This window comes from Oryctolagus cuniculus, chromosome 17, assembly GCF_051225735.1.
Source record: "Oryctolagus cuniculus isolate XC-2025 breed Fujian yellow rabbit chromosome 17, ASM5122573v1, whole genome shotgun sequence".
Classification (NCBI taxonomy): domain Eukaryota; kingdom Metazoa; phylum Chordata; class Mammalia; order Lagomorpha; family Leporidae; genus Oryctolagus; species Oryctolagus cuniculus.
This window is the reverse complement of record NC_142883.1, coordinates 5,753,012-5,776,834: the sequence shown is the minus strand read 5'-3', so window position 1 is coordinate 5,776,834 and position 23,823 is coordinate 5,753,012. Positions and strand designations below refer to the sequence as shown.

Here is a 23,823-nt window from a genome sequence, read left to right as displayed (position 1 = left end):
GAGAAGCTGCGAAGGCAGGAGGTCCTCCCTCTAAGACCCAGAAGAGGACAAGGACCCTGCAAGTCCCCACCTTGCTCCAGCATTTGCTTAGCTTGCCCAGCACAGAGGACGCGAGGGTTGGGAAGGCAGAAACCTCTATCTAGCACCAATACGGAAACATATTTAAAAGTAGCATATAAAGATCAATTACTTATCTACACACACAAGGAGCAACTTTATTTATTTATTTTTTCTTTGACAGGTAGAGTTAGACAGTAAAAGAGATGGGGGGGGGGGGTCTTCCTTCCGTTGGTTCACTCCCCAAATGGCCGCTACGGCCGGCTCACTGCACCGATCCAAAACCAGGAGCCAGGTGCTTCTCCTGGTCTCCCATGGGGTGCAGGGCCCAAGCACTCGGGCCATCCTCCACTGCACTCCCTGGCCATAGCAGAGAGCTGGACTGGAAGAGGAGCAACCAGGACAGAATCCGGCGCCCTGACAGGGACTAGAACCCGGTGTGCCGGCGCCGCAGGTGGAGGATTAGCCCAGTGAGCCGTGGCGCCGGCCCGGAATTAAAATTTGAGCAAATATCTGAGCAAGTTTCAAGGAGAAAATAATATGTCAGCAAAAGACATTTGTTTTTAAGATTTTATTTATTTATTTGAAAGGCAGAGTTAAAGATAGTGAGAGGGAGACACAGAGAGAGAGGTCTTCCTTCTGTTGGCTCATTCCTCAAATGGCTGCAATGGCCAGAGCTGCACCAATCTGGAGCCAGGAGCTGGGAGCTTTTTCCAGGTCTCCCATGCAGGTGCAGAGGCCCAAGGACTTGTGCCAACTTCTACTGCTTTCCCAGGCCATAGCAGAGAGCTAGATGGGAAGAGGAGCAGCCGGGACTAGAACCGGAGCCCATATGGGATGCTGGTGCCAAAGGTGGAGGATTAACCTACTGCACCACGGCACCAGCCCCAGCAAAAGACATTTTAAAATTCAAAAATAATTGGAATTACCTACCATGTTCATGGATAGGGAAATTATCATGATGATGAACTTGATACACTTACATCCAATGTTTCAACAGAGATTTTTTTTAAAAATTCCATTTTAGAAACTTGCCTAATTCCAAAATTTTTGTAGACAAGGAAATGGCCAACATTTGCAAAGACAGTCGATAACAAAGAACATGACCTACCAGATATCAAGATTTCAAAATCCAGCTGTAGTGCTGATAACAACGTTGTGTAGGCTCCCTGATTGGCAGTTATCAGTGTAATCAGAATAGAGGTGAGAAACAGATCCACACAGAAACTGAAGGGAGAGGATGCCGGGAGCGCCACTGCAGGGCAGCTGGGAAATCTGGATAATGTTGAAGCAGACAGAGGAGAGACAGTGGATCACTCCTCAGTCTAGACACAAAGGTCACTGACAGGCAGCTCAAGGGATTACATGTGAAAGGGAAACTCAAAAACACTTAGAGGTAATGTAGAGGAATATTTTTAAATTTTGGGGGTGGGTATCAATAATTTCTTTAAAAAAAGATTTATTTTATTTTCTGAAAGGCAGAGTAACAGAGCAGGGAAAGAGATAGAGAGTGATCTTCCCTCTTCTTGTTCACTCCCCAAATGGCTGCAATGGTCAGAGCTGGACCAGGCAGAAGCCAGGAGTCAGGAGCTTCATCCAGGTCTCCCACGTGGATGCAGGGGACCAAGGACTTGCCTATCCTCCACTGATTTCCCAGGCCATAAGCAGGGAGCTGGATTGGAAGCGGAGCAGCCAGGATTCGACCTGACACCCGTATGGGATGCTGGCACGGCAGGCAGTGGCCTAAGCAGTTACACCACAACGCCGGCCCCGGGGACAAATACTTTCTTAAGCAGTTGCAAAAAGTATGAACCATAAAGGAAAATACTGAATAATTTGCTACAGGAAAGTGAAAACCCATTTCCCAAAGATCTCATGAAGCTGACAAGCTACGAGAGTGTATTCAGAGCCCACAGACTAACGAAGGACTTGCAAAGAGTTTCTGCAAACACCCGAGGAAAACTCAGACAACAGAAATAGATGGAGGGGCCGGGCTGTGGCGCAGTGGGTTAATCCTCCGACTGTGACACCAGCATCCCGTATGGGCGCCAGTCCTAGTCCCGGCTGCTCCACTTCTGGTCCAGCTCTCTGCTATGGCCTGGGAAAGCAGTAGAAGATGGCCCAAGTGCTTGGGCCCCTGCACTTGCATGGGAGACCAGGAGGAGGCTCCTGGCTTTGGATCAGCCCAGTTCTGGGCACTGCAGCCATTTGAGAAGTGAACCAGCGGATGGAAGACCTTTCTCTCTGTCTCTCCCTCTCATTGTCTGTAACTCTACCTGTCAAATAAATAAATAAAATCTTATTTAAAAAAAAAGTAATAGATGGAAGACCAGAAGAGACATTTCACAACAATGTGATCCAGGTGGCCAACAAACCCGTGGGAGGGGCTTCAACTCCTGGGTCCTCTGTGCAATGAAAATGCAAATGACATGCAAATGACGACACAGAGATCCCATTTCTTCTGCCCTCAGTGGAGGAGGCTGGAGAGGCCTACAGGGTTGGGGCGAAGGGCCAGCAGGTGGGAGGGGCGGCTGCTGCGGTGATTTTGGGAGACACTTTGGGGTTGTGTCCGCGGGGAGCTGCCTGAGCAACACAGCAAAGCACGGCCATGGCCATGGAGTCTGGGGAGGCGCCTGCACTCCAGGAGCCGTGAACACGAGGGACCCAGGGGGACATGTGCTTAAGGATGTCCTCAAGAATGTTGTAACAGTCGCCAAAAACAAGGAGGGGGAAGCACAAAGACAAAGAAGAAGATGACCGATGCCACCGACAGAAGGGACAGACGAGTCTCAGTGCCTTCATGCACAGAGCACAGAGCTTGCAAAGGACCGGCTCAGCCACGACCCTCCCAGGGGCAACGCGGGCGAGAACATCCCCGCCCTCAGCAATGAAGCTGGGTCCTCTCGTCTCGGCACAGTTAAGAGCAAACGAGGCTGAAGGAGACGCCCCTTGGACATCCCGTGTGCTTCCTCCTCTGGCAGAACCCAGGCAGTGGCGAGCCCGGAATTCCACAGAGCTGTGCAGGGGACGGGGCTCCCGCGCTGTGTGAGCTGCTGTGGCCCGCAGTGCGAGGCATCCCCCAAGCACCACCGCGGGTTACAGGCACATCGCGTGTGTACTGGGCGCGTTCATTTCTGTGTGGGCCTCACTGGCAGGTTAGGAAAAGCAGAGAGCATTCTCATGGAAATCCGGATCCTTCTGTTCCCCAAGGGTCTCCGTGGCATCAAGGCTGTGCACTCTTCCAGCTCAGCTGACTTGGCCTCGCCCAGGGCCCCGCTGCGGCCGGTTCACCCACAGGACAGCAGCCAGTATGGCCAGGAGCAGGGGCAGCTTCAGGAAGACCAGCAGCAGGCCGTGGACGCTGCCGAGCAGGGACCTGCAGGAGACGCCGTGACACAGTGACTCACCTGGCCCCAGGGAGGCCCCGCTGCCCTGTGCTTCCTTCCTGTCCCTGTGGCTCAGGTCCTGTGTCCACTACACTCCAGGACAGGACCAAACCTGGACAGGACAGCCCTGAGCCAAGGACCCGGGCCCTCTGACTGCCAGCCGAAGACTTGCCCTTGAACTTCGCCTGGTGGACGTCAGGAAAGGCAACGCCATGGCAGGGCTCCAGGGCAGTCCTGAGCCAGGGAGTCCCCCTCCGCCTGCCCCATTTGGGGCCCGCTCCTCCTGGGATGCAGCGGTCAGTGCCGAGGTGTTGTTTGTTTCCTGTCTGCCCCTCCCAGGGCAGCACTCCCCGTGTTGGAGGGGCTGGTGTCGTTATGCTCAGGGAGGGAGCGAGGGCCTGCCCTGCGCATGTGCAGTGGAAGCCTGGCACGTGATGGTTGGAGAAGGAGGGATGAACGGCCCAGCTCGGGTTTGCTGGGCCTCAGAAGGTGGGGTTGTCAAAGTAGGATGGCACCGGTGACCAGGTGGAGGGGCGGAGGGAAGCAGAGGGGAGAGAGCACCCAGGTCCCTGCCCCCCACCCCACAGCAGCTGCTCCTGTGCAGCCCAGCCAGCCCTAAAGGCTCCTGTGCAAGGCATTGGCACTCCCTGCACAGGGGTGCCCGGGACTCCCGCCCCTGGATGCCTGACCCCCGACCCTGCAGGTCACTCACAGGACACGCGTGCTCCCCGAGGCTGCAAAACAGCAGCTCAGCAGACCCCGCCCACTGCCCCCACCTTCAGTGCCGCCGTCTCTCCAGACAGTCAGCAGACACCACAACTCCCAGCTCATTCCCGTGGGACTCCACCCCGCAGGTCAGACCTCCCGGCCTAGCGAGAACCATGTCCACGTGCTCACCCTTAGTCCGGGCTGAGAAGAGGGTCCCGCCCCAACTAGGACCTTCTCAGTGAGGCATGGGACCATGAGTACAGGCAGGGCTGGGAGGAGGGAGACACAGCCACACCCACCCAGAGGAGAAGCCCCCAGGAGGCACAGACCCAGACGCGGGCCCCTTACCAAGGGTGTGGGCTGGGCTGAGGGGGCTTCTCTCCGGTGTGTGCTGGCAGGGTCTTCGCTGGGATTGTGGGGCCTCCGTAGCTGGGGGCTGTGGCCGGGGCTGTGGGTGAAGCACAAGTCAGCAGGGGGCCCTCCCTGGGTCTCCCTCGCTCAGGCACAGCTCTGACTCCCACACACCAGGTCCCCCAGGGTGGGAGGGACGGAGGGCCCAGGGCCAACTTGTCCAGTGGCACAGCCAGGCCTGACCCAGGCTCCTGGGCCCCTCTCCAGTCCCGGGGCCAGGTGCTCCAGGGCCAGGTGTGCTCTTTCAGTTTGGCGGGGGGATCTGAGCACCTGGGGAAAGGCACACGGTGCCCAGGCCCGCCCCAGCCACACCCCTCCTTCTCAGGGAAGCACTTGCGATGCCCACTCTGCAGGCCCATCTGGCCGGGCCCTGGGCGTGACCAGGCAAGAGCACGGACAGTCAGCTGGAGCCACGCTCTACGTTGGATCCTGGGATCTACCCAGACCTTGGCCCCAAGCAGGTCCCCGGACCGCCCTCTCCAAGGGGCCTAATGACCAGGAAGAAAGATCTAGAGAGAGTGGACCGTGGGGGAGAGCGGCTTCTCCGGAAGCCAGCAGGGCAGAAGGCGTTCCCGTCAGCCCCAGCGCCCCGAGTGCGAGTTCTGCTCCCTGCTCTTCAGTGTGAGCCCACACGGGGGCCAGAGGGAGCCTCCCATGGCCAGAGAGCAAGGAGGGAAGCAGAGGAGCCCAGGACAAGGTCAGCAGACCCCGAAGGCAACGCAGCTCCTCGTGGGTGCGCTCAGACAGGCTGCGTCCCATTAGGGAGCGTGAGCAGCCCCGGGTGTGACCGCCCCAGACCCGCTTCCCACCCCAACCCCCTGCCCCGGGGAGCAGCCACTTTCAGGGGCTGTCTGGGCTCCCCCACAGGACAGCCTGGGGCAAGGATGGGGGAAGCCCACCCAGGAGCCTGGCTCCCCCTGCTGCCCCCTGGTGGCCGCTGCCAGGCTGGCTGCTGGGATTGTGGGTGGCAGGTGCAAGGCAGCAGGGCCAGGGTCAGGGCAGCCTTGGGGGGAGGGGAGCTGTGCACTCAGGTTCAGTTCCCCCCAGGGAGGCTCCCGGAGACAGGGCCACGGGAGGTGGGTCTCATCACGACAGGAGGGCAGCAAAGACCCTGGGCCACGCCCACTGTCATCCAAGAAGACTTAGGCCTTGGGGCAGTGAGGTGGAATGTCAAGAAGGGGGTGGGACCGCGTAGAAGCCAGTGCGCTCCCTCTCCCCTCACAGATAGTGACACACACACAGGGGGTCCTGAGCACCGGCCCAACCTCACCCTCCATCCCACTGCTCTCCTTAGGGAGGGAACGGGCAGCCCTGGCCTCAGGCAGCCCTGGTGCTAGGGCGAGGGGACTCACCTGGGGACACGAGCACCGTCACCAGGAAGAAGATGTCCCACTTCCATGGCTCATCCACCCCACACTGGTATGTGCCCGCGTCCTGGATGCTGAGGTTCTCCAAGGTCACGGTGAAGGTGAGGTTTGCAGGATGGTCCCTGATGGACACTCGGCCGCTCCGCGCTTCTACCTCTGGCAGTTTTGTCTTCACGATCTTCGGTGCTGGCAAACACGGGTGACGGCACCAGAATTTGGCCCGCATCCTGTGTTCTTCCTCGTACCGGCACTGCACGCTCAGGGATCCCCCCTCGGTGCCTCTCACAGTGCTGGGGCCGCTCAGACAGAAACAGCCTGGAAGACACAAGCCCGAGTGCTGGGCCCTCCCCAGGCAGTCACGTGTGGGTCACGTGTGCTGAGGGCCAGCGCTGGAAAACAGCTTGCCCCCGCCCCGAGTCTGGAGTTGGGGGTGGGGTGGGAATGCAGAAGTGGCCACACAGCCGGGAAGGCTGGGCACAGGAAACAGCTTGTGTGTGTGTGTGTGTGCACACGTGTGTGTGTGTGCACACGTGTGTGTGTGATGTGCTCGAATAGCATTTCAGGCTGTATGATCAGGCCAGTAACTTTCTTTTTTTTTTTTTTTTTTTGACAGGCAGAGTTGACAGTGAGAGAGAGAGAGAAAGGTCTTCCTTTGCCGTTGGTTCACCCTCCAATGGCTGCCATTACAGGCGTGCTGGGGCCTGCGCATCCCACTGATCCGATGGCAGGAGCCAGGTACTTCTTCTAGTCTCCCATGGGGTGCAGGGCCCAAGCACTTGGGCCATCCTCCACTGCACTCCCGGGCAATAGCAGAGAGCTGGCCTGGAAGAGGGGCAATCGGGAAAGAATGCGGCGCCCCGACCGGGACTAGAACCTGGTGTGCCGGCGCCGCAAGGCGGAGGATTAGCCTAGAGAGCCGTGGCGCCGGCCCAGGCCAGTAACTTTCCACAGCACCCCTCTTCCTGAGTGCTGACTCTGCAGTGGGTGCGGGGGGTCCTGACCTCGTGGATCGGGCCCTGCAGCCCACCTGTCACCTGTGAGCAGGTGCTGGAAGCCCCTCAACCTCCCGCCCTCTCTCCACAACCCACCGCCCTCTCTTAGCTGACCCTTGCCCCTCGTCCCGTCCAGCCCTGCCCCTCCGTCCTGGTCCAGGCCCGGCCCACCCACCTTGAATGAGCAGGAGGAGCAGGGGAGGAGACAGCCACACAGCCCTGCGCCTGGAGGGCGTGTCTCCAGCACAGGTGTCGCTGGCAGCCATGCCAGGCCCAGGCAGGAACAAAGTGGAGCCTTGTCACAGAGGCAGAGTGTCCACTGCCCCACTGGGCTCTTCCACCCTCTCTACTTTCTGGTCCGGCCTCAGGTCTGACGCTAGAGGTGGTTCTGATGCAGGCAGTGAGAGACAGCAGGCAGCGAGAGACGGCAAGTGGCAGGGACTTAGAGTCCTGGCTCCTCTCACTCCCAGTGCCGGGCTTGGCCAGGGCTGTGGGTGTGCGTGCAGCTGCTGGTCTCAGGGCCCCACCCACGCCCAGCAGAGCCCACTGCACTGTTTCCTCCTCATTGGGACCTCCTCCCCTCTGTGATATGTAACTTCCTGTCTTCAGAAGTGATCGCCCCAGGGGTGGAGGCCATTCCCGTCCATCCTCTCTAGTTACTGTGATGACACTGAAGGGCTGTGTCCCCCCCACCAGCTGGACCAGAATGGTCGCTAGGGGGCCTGGACCCTCGGGGCTCTTTGATAATGGCTGATGGACCATGGTGCTCCTAGGGCGGGGGTACAGCGTAACTGAACAAAACTGAGGAGGGAGAGAGGGTGTGAACAGAAGGCAGTGTTAGCTAATCAGTGGGAACTCGTGAGCCCTCCCTCCGTGTTCGCACCTGTGACCTTTCTCAGACTCAGTGTCCTCGGCTGAGATGAAATCCTGGGCTCTTTGAGGACGCTCCCTGCAACACCGCAGCCAAAAGAGAGGAGAGCGGCCTCCCTCAGCCTCACCCACCGCGGCGTACAACACCCCTGGGAAAAGCCAGACAGGGAGGCGCCCAGACCACCCCAGGGCTGTCAGGTGGACCCAACGTCTGAGCTGTCCCTGCTACCAAGGGACCCTCAGACACCATCCCTCTGCAACGTGATCCCTGCTGGGGTGCAGCCTGTGTGGAGGCCAGCCCCATCTCACCAAGCGTCCCGTCCTGGGCATCTGGGCACCATGGCCATATTAGGTCACGACCACATAATTGGGGTAGTTTTCTTAAGAGCTGCTAGGAGGCCAGCGCTTCGGCTCACTAGGCTAATCCTCTGCCTTGCGGCGCCAGCACATCAGGTTCTAGTCCCGGTCGGGGCGCCAGATTCTGTCCCGGTTGCCCCTCTTCCAGGCCAGCTCTCTGCTGTGGCCAGGGAGTGCAGTGGAGGATGGCCCAAGTGCTGGGCCCTGCACCCCATGGGAGACCAGGAGAAGCACCTGGCTCCTGCCTTTGGATCAGCACAGTGTGCTGGCCGCAGCGCACCGGCCGTGGCGGCCATTGGAGGGTGAACCAACGTCAAAAGGAAGACCTTTCTCTCTGTCTCTCTCTCTCACTGTCCACTCTGCCTGTCAAAAAAAATTTGCTAGGACCCACATTTTGGCCCAATGTGCTAACAGAGACAGGATGGCAGGAAGCTGGACCCCTCCCCCACGGCGGTGCAGGCTAGTGCAGCACCACATCCCGAGGGCTGTGGGCGAGATGGATGACCTCCTTCAAGATCTATGGATGGGGGCTGGCGCTGTGGTGTAGCAGGTAAAGTTGCCACCTGCAGAGCCAGCATCCCATATGGGCACGTTTGAGTGCCATGCTCTACTTCTGATCCAGCTCCCTGCTAATGCGCCTGGGATAGCAGTGGAAGATGACCCAAGTCCTTCGGCCCTGCACTCCCATGGGAGACCCAGAAGAAGCTCCTGGTTCCTGGCTGCTGGGCCACCTAGGGAGTGAACCAGTGGATGGAAGATGGAAGACCTCTCTGTCTCTCTCTGCCTCTCTGTAACTCTGCCTTTCTTTGATTTCTCTTTTTCTTAAATAACACTAATTCTTTTTTTAAGATTATTTATTTGAGATATAGAGTTACAGACTCACTGAAAGGGAGAGACAGAGAGAGAAGTCTTCTGTCCTTTGGTTCACTCTCCAGTGGCCCCAAGGGCTGGAGCTGCACCGATCTGAAGCCAGCAGTCAGGAGCTTCATCCAGGTCTTCCACATGGATAATGCAAGGCACCAGGACTTGGCCATCCTCCACTGCTTTCTCAGGCCATAAGCATGAGTTGGATTGGAAGTGGAGCAGCCAGGATTCAACCTCACACCCGTATGGAATGCTGGCACGGCAGGCAGTGGCCTAAGCAGTTACACCACAACGCCGGCCCCGGGGACAAATACTTTCTTAAGCAGTTGCAAAAAGTATGAACCGTAAAGGAAAATACTGAATAATTTGCTACAGGAAAGTGAAAACCCATTTCCCAAAGATCTCATGAAGCTGACAAACTAGGAGAGTGTATTCAGAGCCCACAGACTAACGAAGGACTTGCAAAGAGTTTCTGCAAACTCCCGAGGAAATCTCAGACAACAGAAATAGACGGAGGGGCCGGGCTGTGGCACAGTGGGTTAATCCTCCGACTGTGACACCAGCATCCCGTATGGGCGCCAGTCCAGGTCCTGGCGGCTCCACTTCTGGTCCAGCTCTCTGCTATGGCCTGGGAAAGCAGTAGAAGATGGCCTAAGCGCTTGGGCCCCTGCACCCACATGGGACACCAGGAGGAGGCTCCTGGCTTTGGATCAGCCCAGTTCTGGGCACTGCAGCCATTTGAGAAGTGAACCAGCGGATGGAAGACCTTTCTCTCTGTCTCTCATTCTCATTGTCTGTAACTCTACCTGTCAAATAAATAAATAAAATCTTATTTTAAAAAAAGTAATAGATGGAAGACCAGAAGAGACATTTCACAACAATGTGATCCAGGTGGCCAACAAACCCGTGGGAGGGGCTTCAACTCCTGGGTCCTCTGTGCAATGAAAATGCAAATGACATGCAAATGACGACACAGAGATCCCATTTCTTCTGCCCTCAGTGGAGGAGGCTGGAGAGGCTTACAGGGTTGGGGCGAAGGGCCGGCGAGTGGGAGGGGCGGCTGCTGCGGTGATTTTGGGAGACACTTTGGGGTTGTGTCCGCGGGGAGCTGCCTGAGCAACACAGCAAAGCACGGCCATGGCCGTGGAGTCTGGGGAGGCGCCTGCACTCCAGGAGCCGCGAACAAGAGGGACCCAGGGGGACATGTGCTTAAGGATGTCCTTAAGAATGTTGTAACAGTCGCCAAAAACAAGGAGGGGGAAGCACAAAGACAAAGAAGAAGATGACCGATGCCGCCGACAGAGGGACAGACGAGTCTCAGTGCCTTCATGCACAGAGCACGAGCTTGCAAAGGACCGGCTCAGCCACGACCCTCCCAGGGGCAACGCGGGCGAGAACATCCCCGCCCTCAGCAATGAAGCTGGGTCCTCTCGTCTCGGCACAGTTCAAGAGCAAACGAGGCTGAAGGAGACGCCCCTTGGACATCCCGTGTGCTTCCTCCTCTGGCAGAACCCAGCAGTGGCGAGCCCAGAATTCCACAGAGCTGTGCAGGGGACGGGGCTCCCGCGCTGTGTGAGCTGCTGTGGCCCGCAGTGCGAGGCGTGCCCCAAACACCACCGCGCGTTACAGTCACATCGCGTGTGTATTGGCTGCATTCATTTCTGTGTGGGCCTCACTGGCAGGTTAGGAAAAGCAGAGAGCATTCTCATGGAAATCCGGATCCTTCTGTTCCCCAAGGGCCTCCATGGCATCAAGGCTGTGCGCTCTTCCAGCTCAGCTGACTTGGCCTCGCCCAGGGCCCCGCTGCGGCCGGTTCACCCACAGGACAGCAGCCAGCATGGCCAGGAGCAGGGGCAGCTTCAGGAAGACCAGCAGCAGGCCGTGGACGCTGCCAAGCAGGGACCTGCAGGGGACGCCATGACACAGTGACTCACCTGGCCCCAGGGAGGCCCCGCTGCCCTGTGCTTCCTTCCTGTCCCTGTGGCTCAGGTCCTGTGTCCACTACACTCCAGGACAGGACCAAACCTGGACAGGGCAGCCCTGAGCCAAGGACCCGGGCCCTCTGACTGCCAGCCGAAGACTTGCCCTTGAACTTCGCCTGGTGGACGTCAGGAAAGGCAACGCCATGGCAGGGCTCCAGGGCAGTCCTGAGCCAGGGAGTCCCCCTCCGCCTGCCCCATTTGGGGCCCGCTCCTCCTGGGATGCAGCGGTCAGTGCCGAGGTGTTGTTTGTTTCCTGTCTGCCCCTCCCAGGGCAGCACTCCCCGTGTTGGAGGGGCTGGTGTCGTTATGCTCAGGGAGGGAGCGAGGGCCTGCCCTGCGCATGTGCAGTGGAAGCCTGGCACGTGATGGTTGGAGAAGGAGGGATGAACGGCCCAGCTCGGGTTTGCTGGGCTTCAGAAGGTGGGGTTGGTCAAAGTCGGATGACACCGGTGACCAGGTGGAGGGGCGGAGGGAAGCAGAGGGGAGAGAGCACCCAGGTCCCTGCCCCCCACCCCACAGCAGCTGCTCCTGTGCAGCCCAGCCAGCCCTGAAGGCTCCTGTGCAAGGCATTGGCACTCCCTGCACAGGGGTGCCCGGGACTCCCGCCCCGGGTGCCTGACCCCCGACCCTGCAGGTCACTCACACGACCCGTGTGCTCCCCGAGGCTGCAAAACAGCAGCTCAGCAGACCCCACCCACTGCCCCCACCTTCAGTGCCTCCGTCTCTCCAGACAGTCAGCAGACACCACAACTCCAGGCTCATTCCCGTGGGACTCCACCCCGCAGGTCAGACCTCCCGGCCGAGCGAGAACCATGTCCACGTGCTCACCCTTAGTCCGGGCTGAGAAGAAGGTCCCGCCCCAACTAGGACCTTCTCAGTGAGGCATGGGACCATGAGTACAGGCAGGGCTGGGAGGAGGGAGACACAGCCACACCCACCCAGAGGAGAAGCCCCCAGGAGGCACAGACCCAGACGCGGGCCCCTTACCGAGGGTGTGGGCTGGGCTCAGGGGGCTTCTCTCCGGTGTGTGCTGGCAGGGTCATCGCTGGGATTGTGGGGCCTCCGTAGCTGGGGGCTGGGGTCGGGGCTGTGGCCGGGGCTGTGGGTGAAGCACAAGTCAGCAGGGGGCCCTCCCTGGGTCTCCCTTGCGCAGGCACAGCTCTGACTCCCACATACCAGGTCCCCCAGGGTGGGAGGGACGGATGGCCCAGGGCCAACTTGACCAGTGGCACAGCCAGGCCTGACCCAGGCTCCTGGGCCCCTCTCCAGTCCCAGGGCCAGGTGCTCCAGGGCCAGGTGTGCACACGGTGCCCAGGCCCGCCCCAGCCACACCCCTCCTTCTCAGGGAAGCCCGGGGCGATGTCCACTCTGCAGGCCCATCTGGCCAGGCCCTGGGCGTGACCAGGCAAGAGCAGGGACAGTCAGCTGGAGCCACGCTCTACGTTGGAACCTGGGATCTACCCAGACCTTGGCCCCGAGCAGGTCCCTGGACCGCCCTCTCCAAGGGGCCTAATGACCAGGAAGAAAGATCTAGAGAGAGTGGACCGTGGGGGAGAGCGGCTTCTCCGGAAGCCAGCAGGGCAGAAGGCGTTCCCGTCAGCCCCAGCGCCCCGAGTGCGAGTTCTGCTCCCTGCTCTTCAGTGTGAGCCCACACGGGGGCCAGAGGGAGCCTCCCATGGCCAGAGAGCAAGGAGGGAAGCAGAGGAGCCCAGGACAAGGTCAGCAGACCCCGAAGGCAACGCAGCTCCTCGTGGGTGCGCTCAGACAGGCTGCGTCCCATTAGGGAGCGTGAGCAGCCCCGGGTGTGACCGCCCCAGACCCGCTTCCCACCCCAACCCCCTGCCCCGGGGAGCAGCCACTTTCAGGGGCTGTCTGGGCTCCCCCACAGGACAGCCTGGGGCAAGGATGGGGGAAGCCCACCCAGGAGCTAGTCTCCCCCTGCTGCCCCCTGGTGGCCGCTGCCAGGCTGGCTGCTGGGATTGTGGGTGGCAGGTGCAAGGCAGCAGGGCCAGGGTCAGGGCAGCCTTGGGGGGAGGGGAGCTGTGCACTCAGGTTCAGTTCCCCCCAGGGAGGCTCCCGGAGAAGGGCCACGGGAGGTGGGGCTCGTGACGACAGGAGGGCAGCAAAGATCCGGGGACCCTGGGCCACGCCCACTGTCATCCAAGAAGACTTGGGCCTGGGGCAGTGAGGTGGAGCATCAAGAAGGGGGTGGGACCGGGTAGGAGCCAGTGCGCTCCCTCTCCCCTCACAGATAGTGACACACACACAGGGGGTCCCGAGCACCGGCCCAACCTCACCCTCCATCCCACTGCTCTCCTTAGGGAGGGAACGGGCAGCTCCTGCTCAGGCAGCCCTGGTGCTGGGGCGAGGGGACTCACCTGGGGACACGAGCACCATCACCAGGAAGATGTCCCACTTCCATGGCTCATCCACCCCACACTGGTATGTGCCCGCGTCCTGCATGCTGAGTTTCTCCAAGGTCACGGTGAAGGTGAGGTTTGCAGGATGGTCCCTGATGGACACTCGGCCGCTCCGCGCTTCTACCTCTGGCGGTTTTGTCATCACGATTTCCCATCCTGGCAAACACCAGCGACGGCACCAGATTTTGGCCCGCGTCCTGTGTTCTTCCTCGTACCGGCACTGCACGCTCAGGGATCCCCCCTCGGTGCCGCTCACAGTGCTGGGGCCGCTCAGACAGAAACAGCCTGGAAGACACAAGCCCGAGTGCTGGGCCCTCCCCAGGCAGTCACGTGTGGGTCACGTGTGCTGAGGGCCAGCGCTGGAAAACAGCTTGCCCCCCCCCGAGTCCGGAGTTGGGGGTGGGGTGGGAATGCAGAAGTGGCCACACAGCCGGGAAGGCTGGGCACAGGAAACAGCTTGTGTGTGTGTGTGTATGTGCGTGCACATGTGTGTGTGTGCACACGTGTGTGTGTGATGTGCTCGAACAGCATTTCAGGCTGTATGATCAGGCCAGTAACTTTCGTTTTTGTTGTTGTTGTTGTTGTTGTTGTTGTTTTGTTTTGTTTTTGACAGGCAGAGTGGACAGTGAGAGAGAGAGACAGAGAGAAAGGTCTTCCTTTGCCTTTGGTTCACCCTCCAATGGCTGCTATGACAGGCGTGCTGGGGCCTGCGCATCCCACTGATCCGATGGCAGGAGTCAGGTGCTTCTCCTGGTCTCCCATGGGGTGCAGGGCCCAAGCACTTGGGCCATCCTCCACTGCACTCCCTGGCCACAGCAGAGAGCTGGCCTGGAAGAGGGGCAACCGGGACAGAATCCGGCGCCCCGACCAGGACTAGAACCTGGCGTGCCAGCACCGCAAGGTGGAGGATTAGCCTAGAGAGCCTCAGCGCCGGCCCGGGCCAGTAACTTTCCACAGCACCCCTCTTCCTGAGTGCTGACTCTACAGTGGGTGTTGGGGGTCCTGACCCCCTGTATCAAGCCCTGCAGCCCACCTGTCACCTGTGAGCAGGTGCTGGAAGCCCCTCAACCTCCCGCCCTCTCTCCACAACCCACCGCCCTCTCTTAGCTGACCCTTGCCCCTCGTTCCGTCCAGCCCTGCCCCTCCGTCCTGGTCCAGGCCCGGCCCACCCACCTTGAATGAGCAGGAGGAGCAGGGGAGGAGACAGCCACACAGCCCTGCGCCTGGAGGGCGTGTCTCCAGCACAGGTGTCGCTGGCAGCCATGCCAGGCCCAGGCAGGAACAAAGTGGAGCCTTGTCACAGAGGCAGAGTGTCCACTGCCCCACTGGGCTCTTCCACCCTCTCCACTTTCTGGTCCGGCCTCAGGTCTGACGCTAGAGGTGGTCAGGATGCAGGCAGCAAGAGACAGCAGGCAGCATGAGACAGCAGGCAGCGAGAGACGGCAAGTGGCAGGGACTTAGAGTCCTGGCTCCTCTCACTCCCAGTGCCGGGCTTGGCCAGGGCTGTGGGTGTGCGTGCAGCTGCTGGTCTCAGGGCCCCACCCACGCCCAGCAGAGCCCACTGCACTGTTTCCTCCTCATTGGGACCTCCTCCCCTCTGTGATATGTAACTTCCTGTCTTCAGAAGTGATCGCCCCATGGGTGGAGGCCATTCCCGTCCATCCTCTCTAGTTACTGTGATGACACTGAAGGGCTGTGTCCCCCCCACCAGCTGGACCAGAATGACCGCCAGGGGGCCCGGACCCTCGGGGCTCTTTGCAATGGCTGATGGACCATGGTGCTCCTAGGGCGGGGGTACAGCGTAACTGAACAAAACTGAGGAGGGAGAGAGAGGGTGTGAACAGAAGGCTGTGTTAGCTAATCAGTGGGAACTCGTGAGCCCTCCCTCCGTGTTCACACCTGTGACCTTTCTCAGACTCAGTGTCCTCGGCTGAGATGAAATCCTGGGCTCTTTGAGGACGCTCCCTGCAACACCGCAGCCAAAAGAGAGGAGAGCGGCCTCCCTCGGCCTCGCCCACCGCGGCGTACAACACCCCTGGGAAAAGCCAGACAGGGAGGCGCCCAGACCACCCCAGGGCCGTCAGGTGGACCCAACGTCTGAGCTGTCCCTGCTACCAAGGGACCCCCAGACACCATCCCTCTGCAACGTGATCCCTGCTGGGGTGCAGCCTGTGTGGAGGCCAGCCCCATCTCACCAAGCGTCCCGTCCTGGGCATCTGGGCCACCATGGCCATATTAGGTCACGACCACATAATTGGGGTAGTTTTCTTAAGAGCTGCTAGGAGGCCAGCGCTTCGGCTCAATAGGCTAATCCTCTGCCTTGCGGCGCCGGCACATCGGGTTCTAGTCCCGGTCGGGGCGCCAGATTCTGTCCCGGTTGCCCCTCTTCCAGGCCAGCTCTCTGCTATGGCCTGGGAGTGCAGTGGAGGATGGCCCAAGTGCTTGGGCCCTGCACCCCATGGGAGACCAGGAGAAGCACCTGGCTCCTGCCTTCGGATCAGCACGGTGTGCTGGCCCTAGCGCACCAGCCGTGGCGGCCATTGGAGGGTGAACCAACGTCAAAAGGAAGACCTTTCTCTCTGTCTCTCTCTCTCACTGTCCACTCTGCCTGTCAAAAAAAATTTGCTAGGACCCACATTTTGGCCCAATGTGCTAACAGAGACAGGATGGCAGGAAGCTGGACCCCTCCCCCACGGCGGTGCAGGCTAGTGCAGCACCACATCCCGAGGGCTGTGGGCAAGATGGATGACCTCCTTCAAGATCTATGGATGGGGGCTGGCGCTGTGGTGTAGCAGGTAAAGTCGCCACCTGCAGAGCCAGCATCCCATATGGGCACGTTTGAGTGCCATGCTCTACTTCTGATCCAGCTCCCTGCTAATGCGCCTGGGATAGCAGTGGAAGATGACCCAAGTCCTTGGGCCCTGCACTCCCATGGGAGACCCAGAAGAAGCTCCTGGTTCTTGGCTGTTGCACCATCTGGGGAGTGAAGCAGGGGATGGAAGACCTCTCTGTCTCTCTCTGCCTCTCTGTAACTCTAACTTTCTTTGTTTTTTTTTTTCTTTTTTAAAGAACACTAATTCTTTTTTAAAGATTATGTATTTATTTATTTGAGAGGTAGAGTTACAGACACAGTGAGAGGTAGAGACAGAGAGAGAAGTCTTCTGTCCGTTGGTTCACTCCCCAATGGCCGCAACGGCTAGAGCTGCGCCAACCCGAAGCCCAGAGCAAGGAGCTTTTTCCTGGTCTCCCACATGGGTGCCGGGGTCCAAGGACTTGGGCCATCTTCTACTGCTTTCCCAGACCATAGCAGAGAGAAGGATTGGATGAGGGGCAGCCAGGACTTGAACCGGTGCCCAAATGGGATGCCAGCACTGCAGGCGGAGGATTAACCTACTGTGCCACGGCACCAGCCTCTCTGCCTTTCAAATAAATAAATAAATCTTTTTAAAAAAATAAGAAGCAGCTGGCAATCAGGTCATGCTGCCCATGTTCCTTGCCCGGCGTTTCTCCCACCACCGATGCCAGTGATGGATTTGCTGTGTGGGGGGCGAGCAGACCCAAGATTGTCGTTCCGTAAAAGGTCCTGCCAATGTCAGCCCAGCGTGAGGTGCAGCCACAGAGAAGGCGCAGGAATCGGGGTTTCCCTCGTCTCTTGCCAAACTCGATCCCACAGTGAGAAGCAAGAAACGGAACTGAAAGGGGTGGGGCGAGGGACTGCAGTTCAGATACTGGAGGAGGAAGTTGGAGGCCACATCACGTGGCTGCACACCGCAACCTCACAGCCACAGGCTCACGGCTCCGGCAGGTGTCTCAGAGGGCAGCTCCTGGCCAGTGGTGCCCTCCCAGCGTCTCTTCTAGATCTTCTGCAGCAATCGGGGTCTCCCCAAGGAGCAGGTTGGAGAAGTGCTTCCTGGGAGATGCAGGCAGGAGCTGGAAGGAAGCTGAGTGACAGTGCAGGCGACGCAGCTCAGGGGGGAAGCCGGAGGGCAGGAGACACAGCCTCCCAGGCCAGCAAGCACAGCTCCTGGGCCACTGAACAGTGTGACTTTCCTGTCACCTGCCCAGTCACCATTCCCGTGGCCCTGTCTGGTTGGCCCTAGAGGAGGCTTGATGGGCGGTGCACAGCTCAGGGGGTTCAGGAAGGGAGTGGGCAGAGGCTGGACACACGGGGCAGGGCTGGAGCAGGCAGGCCAGGAACAAAGGTTTGGAGCCTAAATCCCCACTGCTTGCAGCACTGGCATCCCATGTGGGTGCTGGTTCGAGTCCCAGCTGCTCCACTTCCAGCCCAGCTCCTTGCTAATGCATCGAGACAGCAGTGCAAGATGACCTATGTACTTGGATCCCTGCCCGCATGAGGGAGACCCCGATGACGCTCCTGGCTTCAGGTCAGCCCTGCTCCAGCTGTTGCTGCCATTTGGGGAGTGAACCAGGGGATGGAAGCTCTATCCCTCTCTATCTGCAACTCTACCTCTCAAATAAATAAATAAATCTTTAAAAAAGATTCTATAATGTGTAACTTTTTTATCATTAGTTGAAAGGCAGAGTTACACAGAGAGGAGGAGAGGCATAGAGATCCCCCAACTGCTGGTTCACTCCCCACATGGCTGCAGTGACTGGGGCTGAGCCAGGCCAAGTCTAGTCTAGCTTCATTGGGGTCTCCCACATGGGAGCAGGGGCCCAAGCACTTGGGTCATTTTGCACTGCTTTCTCAGGCCATAGCAGGGAGCTGGACCAGAAGTGGAGCAGCCGGGACTCGAACTGGTGCCCAAATGGGATGGCGGCGTCACAGTCGAGGCTCAGCCTCAGTGTGTAACCTTTATCCACTGTGTTCACTCCAGCCCCATAACTCCCTTTAGGTTGGTTTTTGTTTGCTTTTCCGAAATTCAAGGACAGAAAAGCCTCTGTTTGACTTGTTTGGGCTGGTCCGGGTAGCTGGTCTGCAGGCAGCACAGGAAGTTGTTCGGGTTCCGAGGAGGCCCGGAACGGCAAGACCTGAAGGGGGTGCTGCCACCTGATCCCCAGTCACGAGGCAGGCAGCAGGGCTGGCTCTGCCCCTGAGCGCCAGGTAGAGGCTGGCCCACGCCTCTTCCCTGCAGGGCCATCTGTGCACCTTAGAAGGTCAAAGCCCCTGCCTGCTGGGGACACCATATGGCCCAGGCACGGATACCAGGCTCTGAGGCTCCAGGAGGACACTCACGACTTAGGCAGACTTGCAGGTGTGTTTCCGTTTTGCTCACCATCTTTTTCCCAGTGGAGTGTGTGGCTTGTGTGTCAACAGGAAAAAGTTCCATTTCTGCTTTTCTTTAGAGAGTAGGAGTGCCTGGATCCAGAGGGCCACCAAGCCACGTGGTGACGGCTGGCTGAAGGATGGCTGTCCCTCAGAGGGGGCGTCCAAGGGTCCAGCCCTCCTCACCCACCACCGCCTCCTCTGCTCTACCATGTCCTCCAGAGAAGGGGCACCTTAGCTTCCTGCTCCTTGGCCTGCACAGGGGAGTCCCTCTGCCAGCAGGGGAGCCAGCGTCTGCCTCCTCCCCGGCCCCAGCCACTTCCTGGGCTCCATGCGAGTGCACCGTGGCACGCCTGCCACTGGTGTGAGCTGGTTTGATGGGGGCACTGGCACAGCTGTAGCCCCTCTCGTTGGTCTTGACTGATCTGTGGGTGCCAGGTCTCTGCTCCCCTCTTGAGGACAAAGCCTTTCCAACCCTTGTGCTGTTTGTCTCTGATCCCAGAGGGCATGAGCCTGTGCCTCTCATGTTTTATTTTAACATCCTCTGGCTCCAGGACCCAGGCTCAGGTGCAAGGCCTGGAGGAAATGAGGAGATTGTGGGGCACAGGTATCTGGACTCCAAACCACCCCATATAAGCATCTTGGCCCTCTGTCCTGCATCCAAGCCTTCTCTAACCTTAGTTTATGCTTTGCTCATGAAACCATTCTCCTCTCCTACAAAGAGCCACCGCTCTAGCCACCACTTCCCCATACTTGTATATCCCTGTGTTCAGGGGGAGATTTGGTTTAGGCTCTTTGCATCGGCCCTCCAAATTGCGGGATTCTTGGGAGAACGGCTCAGGCAGGACAGGGCATAAAAGTGAGAATTCTGGAAAACCTGCCTCCAGGGTCCGGTGGGCAATGGGAATTCTTGGAGACCCCACCCACCCGTGTCTTATTACAGGCACCCTCACGGAGAAGCTCTGGTTTACCAGGACCAACTCCTGTTCTGGGGTTCACCGTGCAGCCTCCCTGGAGGGGGGGGGTTCAGGACCAAGGACAGAGCCCTCAGAGCGCAGTTAGGGATCACAGGTAGAAGGAAGAGACACAGGACAAGGACGATGAGCAACCACGGACCACGGATGTCTCAGGAGGAGCAGAGGTAGAGTGAGAGGCTCCCAGTTGCCTGAGCCATCACCACTGCCTCCCGGGGATTGCGTGAGCAGGGAGCTGGGGTCAGGGGCAGACTGCAGGGCAGGACATGTGGTCTCAAGAAGTGGCTCTGGTGGCCACAGCGTGGCGCACTTGGTTAATCCTCTGCCTGCGGCGCCAGCATCCCATTTGGGTGCCGGTTCTAGTCCCGGTTGCCCCTCTTCCAGTCCAGCTCTCTGCTGTGGACCAGGAAGGCAGTGGAGGATGGCCCAAGTGCTTGGGCCTCTGCACCCGCATGGGAGACCAGGAGGAAGCACCTGGCTCCTGGCTTCAGATCAGCCCACTCTGGCTGTAGCGGCCATTTGGGGGGTGAACCAATGGAGGGAAGACCTTCCTCTCTGTCTCCTCTCTCACTGTCTAATTCTATCTGTCAAATTAAAAAAAAAGTGGCTCTGGTGGCAGCGTGGGACAGCTCTGGCTCAGAGGCATCTTCCCCACAGAGAAACAGGAACCATCAGGGGACGGAAGTGCAGATTTTGCTACATGAGGATTTCAGACTTTTCCGCCTGTAAGTTTGACAGCAACTTAGGGGCAGACAACTTCAGTGCTGGGGAGAGTAGGAGAAGGGACGTCCTTCGATTCCAGCCACCGTACCTTGCACCTGCACTGCTGCCTCCCCACACCCACCATCGGTCCACCCTTCCTGAAATCCTTGCCTCTGGTGACGTGCTATCCTGAACAGCATCGGTGACTCAGAGAAAGGCCAGCGGCCTCTTCCCCACCCTGGCTCACCTCCCGCTCCTGGAGTCAGAGCTGGGAACTGAGCCCAGGTGCTCCGATATGGGATGCAGGTGCCTCGTCTGCTAGGCTATATGCCCCCCCTCCTGAGAAGTCCTTTATATGGGTTTGGGGGTCTGGGCCTAGGAGTGAGTGGAAGAGGGAGGCTGCTCTTTATAAGCAAGAGGGGTGATTTTGGACCTGGGTGGGGCAGAGGGAAGTGGGGAGTAGAGTGTGGGAAGCAGAGCGTGAGAAGCCGATGTGCAGGAAATGGGAGGCAGGCAGCTGCGGGGGGGTGGAAATCCACGCCTTGCACCACATGACACTCGCTGAGCTCCCCACAGCTTGAGCAAAGATCAGACACTCCCGACAGCTTGGTGTGGACTTGAGCGTGTGCACGCGTGCACATGCGTGTGTGAGAGGACGCAGAGAAGGGGCCGAGTGTGGCGTCCAGGCTGACGTGAGTCGGCAACGGGAGGACACACGTGCGGCGGCCGAGGGAGCAGCGGGGCTGGGCAGGGATGGTGGAGGAGCTCTGGGCATTGACAGGACGGCCCAGACCTGAGCACATCCCCTCCAGACTTGACCAGAGACCAGAGCATGCGATGGAGGAGCCCCTGACCTCCGGCTCCTATGCCTGCCCCTCCCTCCCTGTCACCACCTGCCTCTCCTCCCCCTCTCTGCCTCGAACCTTGGCTGCCTGCGTTAGGCCCGGTGCTCACCGGGGAGATGCTGCCACACTCAGCTTCCTCACTGCACCAGCCAGACCTGGCCCAGGAAAACCCCAGTGTGGCTGCCCAGCTCTCCTCCCCCCTCCCCCACCCTCCTCTGCTCACCCCCCCGCCCATGCTCCCTTGACTCCTGGGAAGTGGCTTCTGACCTGGCACCTGCTGACCTCTCACCGTCTCTCCTGCTGTGAGGAAACTTCCCAACCCCCGCTCCACACCTGTGGTCGCCCCAGGCCGGTGTCCCTGCAAGGTTAGAAGTGGCCCCTCCCCCACCCCTCACCTCCTCCTTTCCCACAGAGGGTGCAGCCCCGGCCACGCCTTCTTCCAGGTGCTGCCCAGAGTTCAGAACTGCTCCTCCCCACAGTGGAAACGTCCAGCCGGGAGCCCCGGGAAGGGGACCCAGGACTGCTCGTGCAGCTTCCACCAGGAGCTGCCGCTGCAGAGCGGTGAGCCCTGCCAGGGCTGAACTCCTGCCTCTCCAGTCACGAAGGTTCCAGCAGCAGATGGACAGAGTAAAGATGGCCTCCCAGGCTCCCCCTCCTGGGAAGGCTTTGATGCTATTTGAAAAGGCAATGCAGGCAAGAGCTGGCCTGAGTGTCCCTGGCTTCAGGGAGTGTGGGAGGGGCTCCCTCCTCTGGAATTGACCCTGACCCGCTTACATCTGGACTAACAGGAAGTCTCCCTCCAGCCCCTACTGCTCCCGGTACCCACTCGTCAATGGTGGTAACTCACAAATCGTCCACCGCGTTCTCTAGTGCGTCGTCACCATCGACATGAGTTCGGGCACCGGCCACGTGTAAGGAGCTACATCTCTTCCAGTGTCTTCCCAAATCTAAGGGTCTGGATTGGGGGAGTCCGTGGAGATCAGCCAGTCCTCGCCCATTTGCCTATGCTACTGATACCTACGTTCAACCAGGGTCCAGCGTACTCTTTTTTTTTTTTTTCCCCATCTCTGTCTTTTTCATCCATCATTCTGGAAGGTGTCCCGTCATTGCATGGGCAATTTCAACCACAAAGCTCTTCCTGCAAACACTAAGGATGTTCTCTAAGACTTCTCTTGAACCTACTCCCTGCAGAGAGGCGAGCTTTTCTGCATTTTCAGACGCTGGGTGTCTTTCTGAGGATTTCCTCTTCTGGGGCCGGGGGCGGATTTCATTGACTTGTTTACACCATGCCCTGTTCCGGGGAGGATTCGAGGGGGATTCTACAGCCGTCATTATTTCTTTCTCACAACCCTTCCCGATCCCTTTAAGCTAATAAGCTCTGGCAAAACAGAACAGTTGCTGATTCCAGAACTTTCAATGACCCTTAATATCCCCACCTTTTGCATAAGATACTCCTTTCCAGCTTCCTGCTACTGTGCAGCCTGGGAGGCAGCAGCTCCAGTGCGCGGGTCCCCGCCACCCACGTGGAAGACCCACGTTGAGTTCCTGGCTCCTGGCTTCTGCCTGGCCCAGCCCTGGCTGTGACGCGCATCTGGGGAGTGAACCAGCACATGGAACACCTGTAACTCTGCCTTTCAAACACATTAATGAGCTAACTTTTTTAAGGTCATAATTTTAAGCACGTAATGAGCTAACTTTCTTTTAAGTTTTTTTTTTTTTTAAATATTCCTCTTCTACTTAGTCAACTCATTCACCCTTCAAGAAGGACTTCCAGGGAAGCCTCAGCGAGGTCTCCCTTTCTCCCAAAAGCAAAGTTCAGGTCCCTGCTGCGTGACCTCAGGGCCACACATGAGAGAATTTCCAGAAAGTTCCACGTTGGAAGTACATAGGATCTCCAGAAAGGTCATCGAAAATGCTTATTATGAAAAACTATGCATGGATTTCAATTTTTCTGCACCCAAATACACTTATTTTTAAATTGCAAACTTTTAAAGTCTCCTCATATTGTGGTTCTTTTACTTTCTGTTTTGTTCAACTGGGAGTCCCTTGAGCACAGAGCTTAATCTTGATCATTTTTAAAGAATATAGGCCGGCGCCGCGGCTCACTAGGCTAATCCTCCACCTTGTGGCGCCGGCACACCGGGTTCTAGTTCTGGTCGGGGCGCTGAATTCTCTCCCAGTTGCCCCTCTTCTAGGCCAGCTCTCTGCTGTGGCCAGGGAGTGCAGCGGAGGATGGCTCAAGTGCTTGGGCCCTCCCCATGGGAGACCAGGAGAAGCACCTGGCTCCTGCCATCAGATCAGCGCGGTGCGCCGGCCGCAGTGCACCAGCTGCGGCGGCCATTGGAGGGTGAACCAACGGCAAAGGAAGACCTTTCTCTCTGTCTGTCTCTCTCTCACTGTCCACTCTGCCTGTCCAAAAAAAAAAAAAAAAAAGAATATTTGTTTTATCTATTTGAAAGGCAGAGTTACAGAGGGTGGGGAGAGAAGAAGGGAGAGAGAGGTCTTTTGTCCACTGGTTCACTCTCCAAATGGCTTTAACAACTGGGGCTGGGCCAGGCCGAAGCCGGGAGCCAGGAGCTTCATCCAGGTCTCCCCCCAGGGCCCCGGCTCCAACTTCCAAACTTCCTGCAAGGAAGCTGCACCTGCCCATCGCCATGAGCC

General features: G+C 58.7%; 2 protein-coding genes and 1 long non-coding RNA gene across 4 annotated transcripts; 1 reads left to right on the top strand and 2 right to left on the bottom strand.

Annotated features, from left to right (window-relative positions):
* Positions 1-613: 613 nt before the first annotated feature.
* Positions 614-8,519, bottom strand: LOC138846023 (CMRF35-like molecule 6). Of its 2 annotated transcripts, XM_070060357.2 has the most exons (4): positions 7,097-8,519; positions 5,915-6,244; positions 4,500-4,599; positions 614-3,433 (listed from the first exon to the last, which is right to left on the bottom strand). In XM_070060357.2, the coding sequence occupies exons 1-4, from the start codon at positions 7,185-7,187 to the stop codon at positions 3,304-3,306; spliced, it is 651 nt and encodes a 216-aa protein (XP_069916458.2). In that variant the 5' UTR covers positions 7,188-8,519; the 3' UTR covers positions 614-3,303. The 2 variants fall into 2 exon arrangements, with proteins under 2 accessions (XP_069916458.2, XP_089173810.1); XM_089317684.1 differs by lacking the exon at positions 4,500-4,599.
* Positions 8,520-9,977: 1,458 nt separating this feature from the next.
* On the bottom strand, positions 9,978-15,501 carry LOC138846022 (CMRF35-like molecule 6). Its single transcript, XM_070060356.2, has 4 exons — positions 14,588-15,501; positions 13,373-13,699; positions 11,982-12,093; positions 9,978-10,915 (listed from the first exon to the last, which is right to left on the bottom strand). The coding sequence occupies exons 1-4, from the start codon at positions 14,676-14,678 to the stop codon at positions 10,786-10,788; spliced, it is 660 nt and encodes a 219-aa protein (XP_069916457.2). The 5' UTR covers positions 14,679-15,501; the 3' UTR covers positions 9,978-10,785.
* A 1,688-nt stretch (positions 15,502-17,189) lies between these two features.
* On the top strand, positions 17,190-23,138 carry LOC149121083 (uncharacterized). Its single transcript, XR_016223978.1, has 3 exons — positions 17,190-17,308; positions 18,511-18,630; positions 22,904-23,138. It is a non-coding gene; the product is annotated as an uncharacterized LOC149121083 (long non-coding RNA).
* The last annotated feature ends 685 nt before the right edge of the window (positions 23,139-23,823 follow it).

What these genes read in the sequence shown, in the direction of transcription:
- LOC138846023 (XM_070060357.2), bottom strand. Translation starts at nt 7,187, where the DNA reads ATGGCTGCCAGCGACACCTGTGCTGGAGACACGCCCTCCAGGCGCAGG. An exon ending in GCTCCTCCTGCTCATTCAAG is followed by an intron (nt 6,245 to 7,096) that starts GTGGGTGGGCCG and finishes TGTGTCTTCCAG; the next exon opens with GCTGTTTCTGTCTGAGCGGC. An exon ending in CAGCCCAGCCCACACCCTTG is followed by an intron (nt 3,434 to 4,499) that starts GTAAGGGGCCCG and finishes CGTCTCCTGCAG; the next exon opens with GTCCCTGCTCGGCAGCGTCC.
- LOC138846022 (XM_070060356.2), bottom strand. Translation starts at nt 14,678, where the DNA reads ATGGCTGCCAGCGACACCTGTGCTGGAGACACGCCCTCCAGGCGCAGG. An exon ending in GATGGTGCTCGTGTCCCCAG is followed by an intron (nt 12,094 to 13,372) that starts GTGAGTCCCCTC and finishes CTTCACCCACAG; the next exon opens with CCCCGGCCACAGCCCCGACC. An exon ending in GAGCCCAGCCCACACCCTCG is followed by an intron (nt 10,916 to 11,981) that starts GTAAGGGGCCCG and finishes CGTCCCCTGCAG; the next exon opens with GTCCCTGCTTGGCAGCGTCC.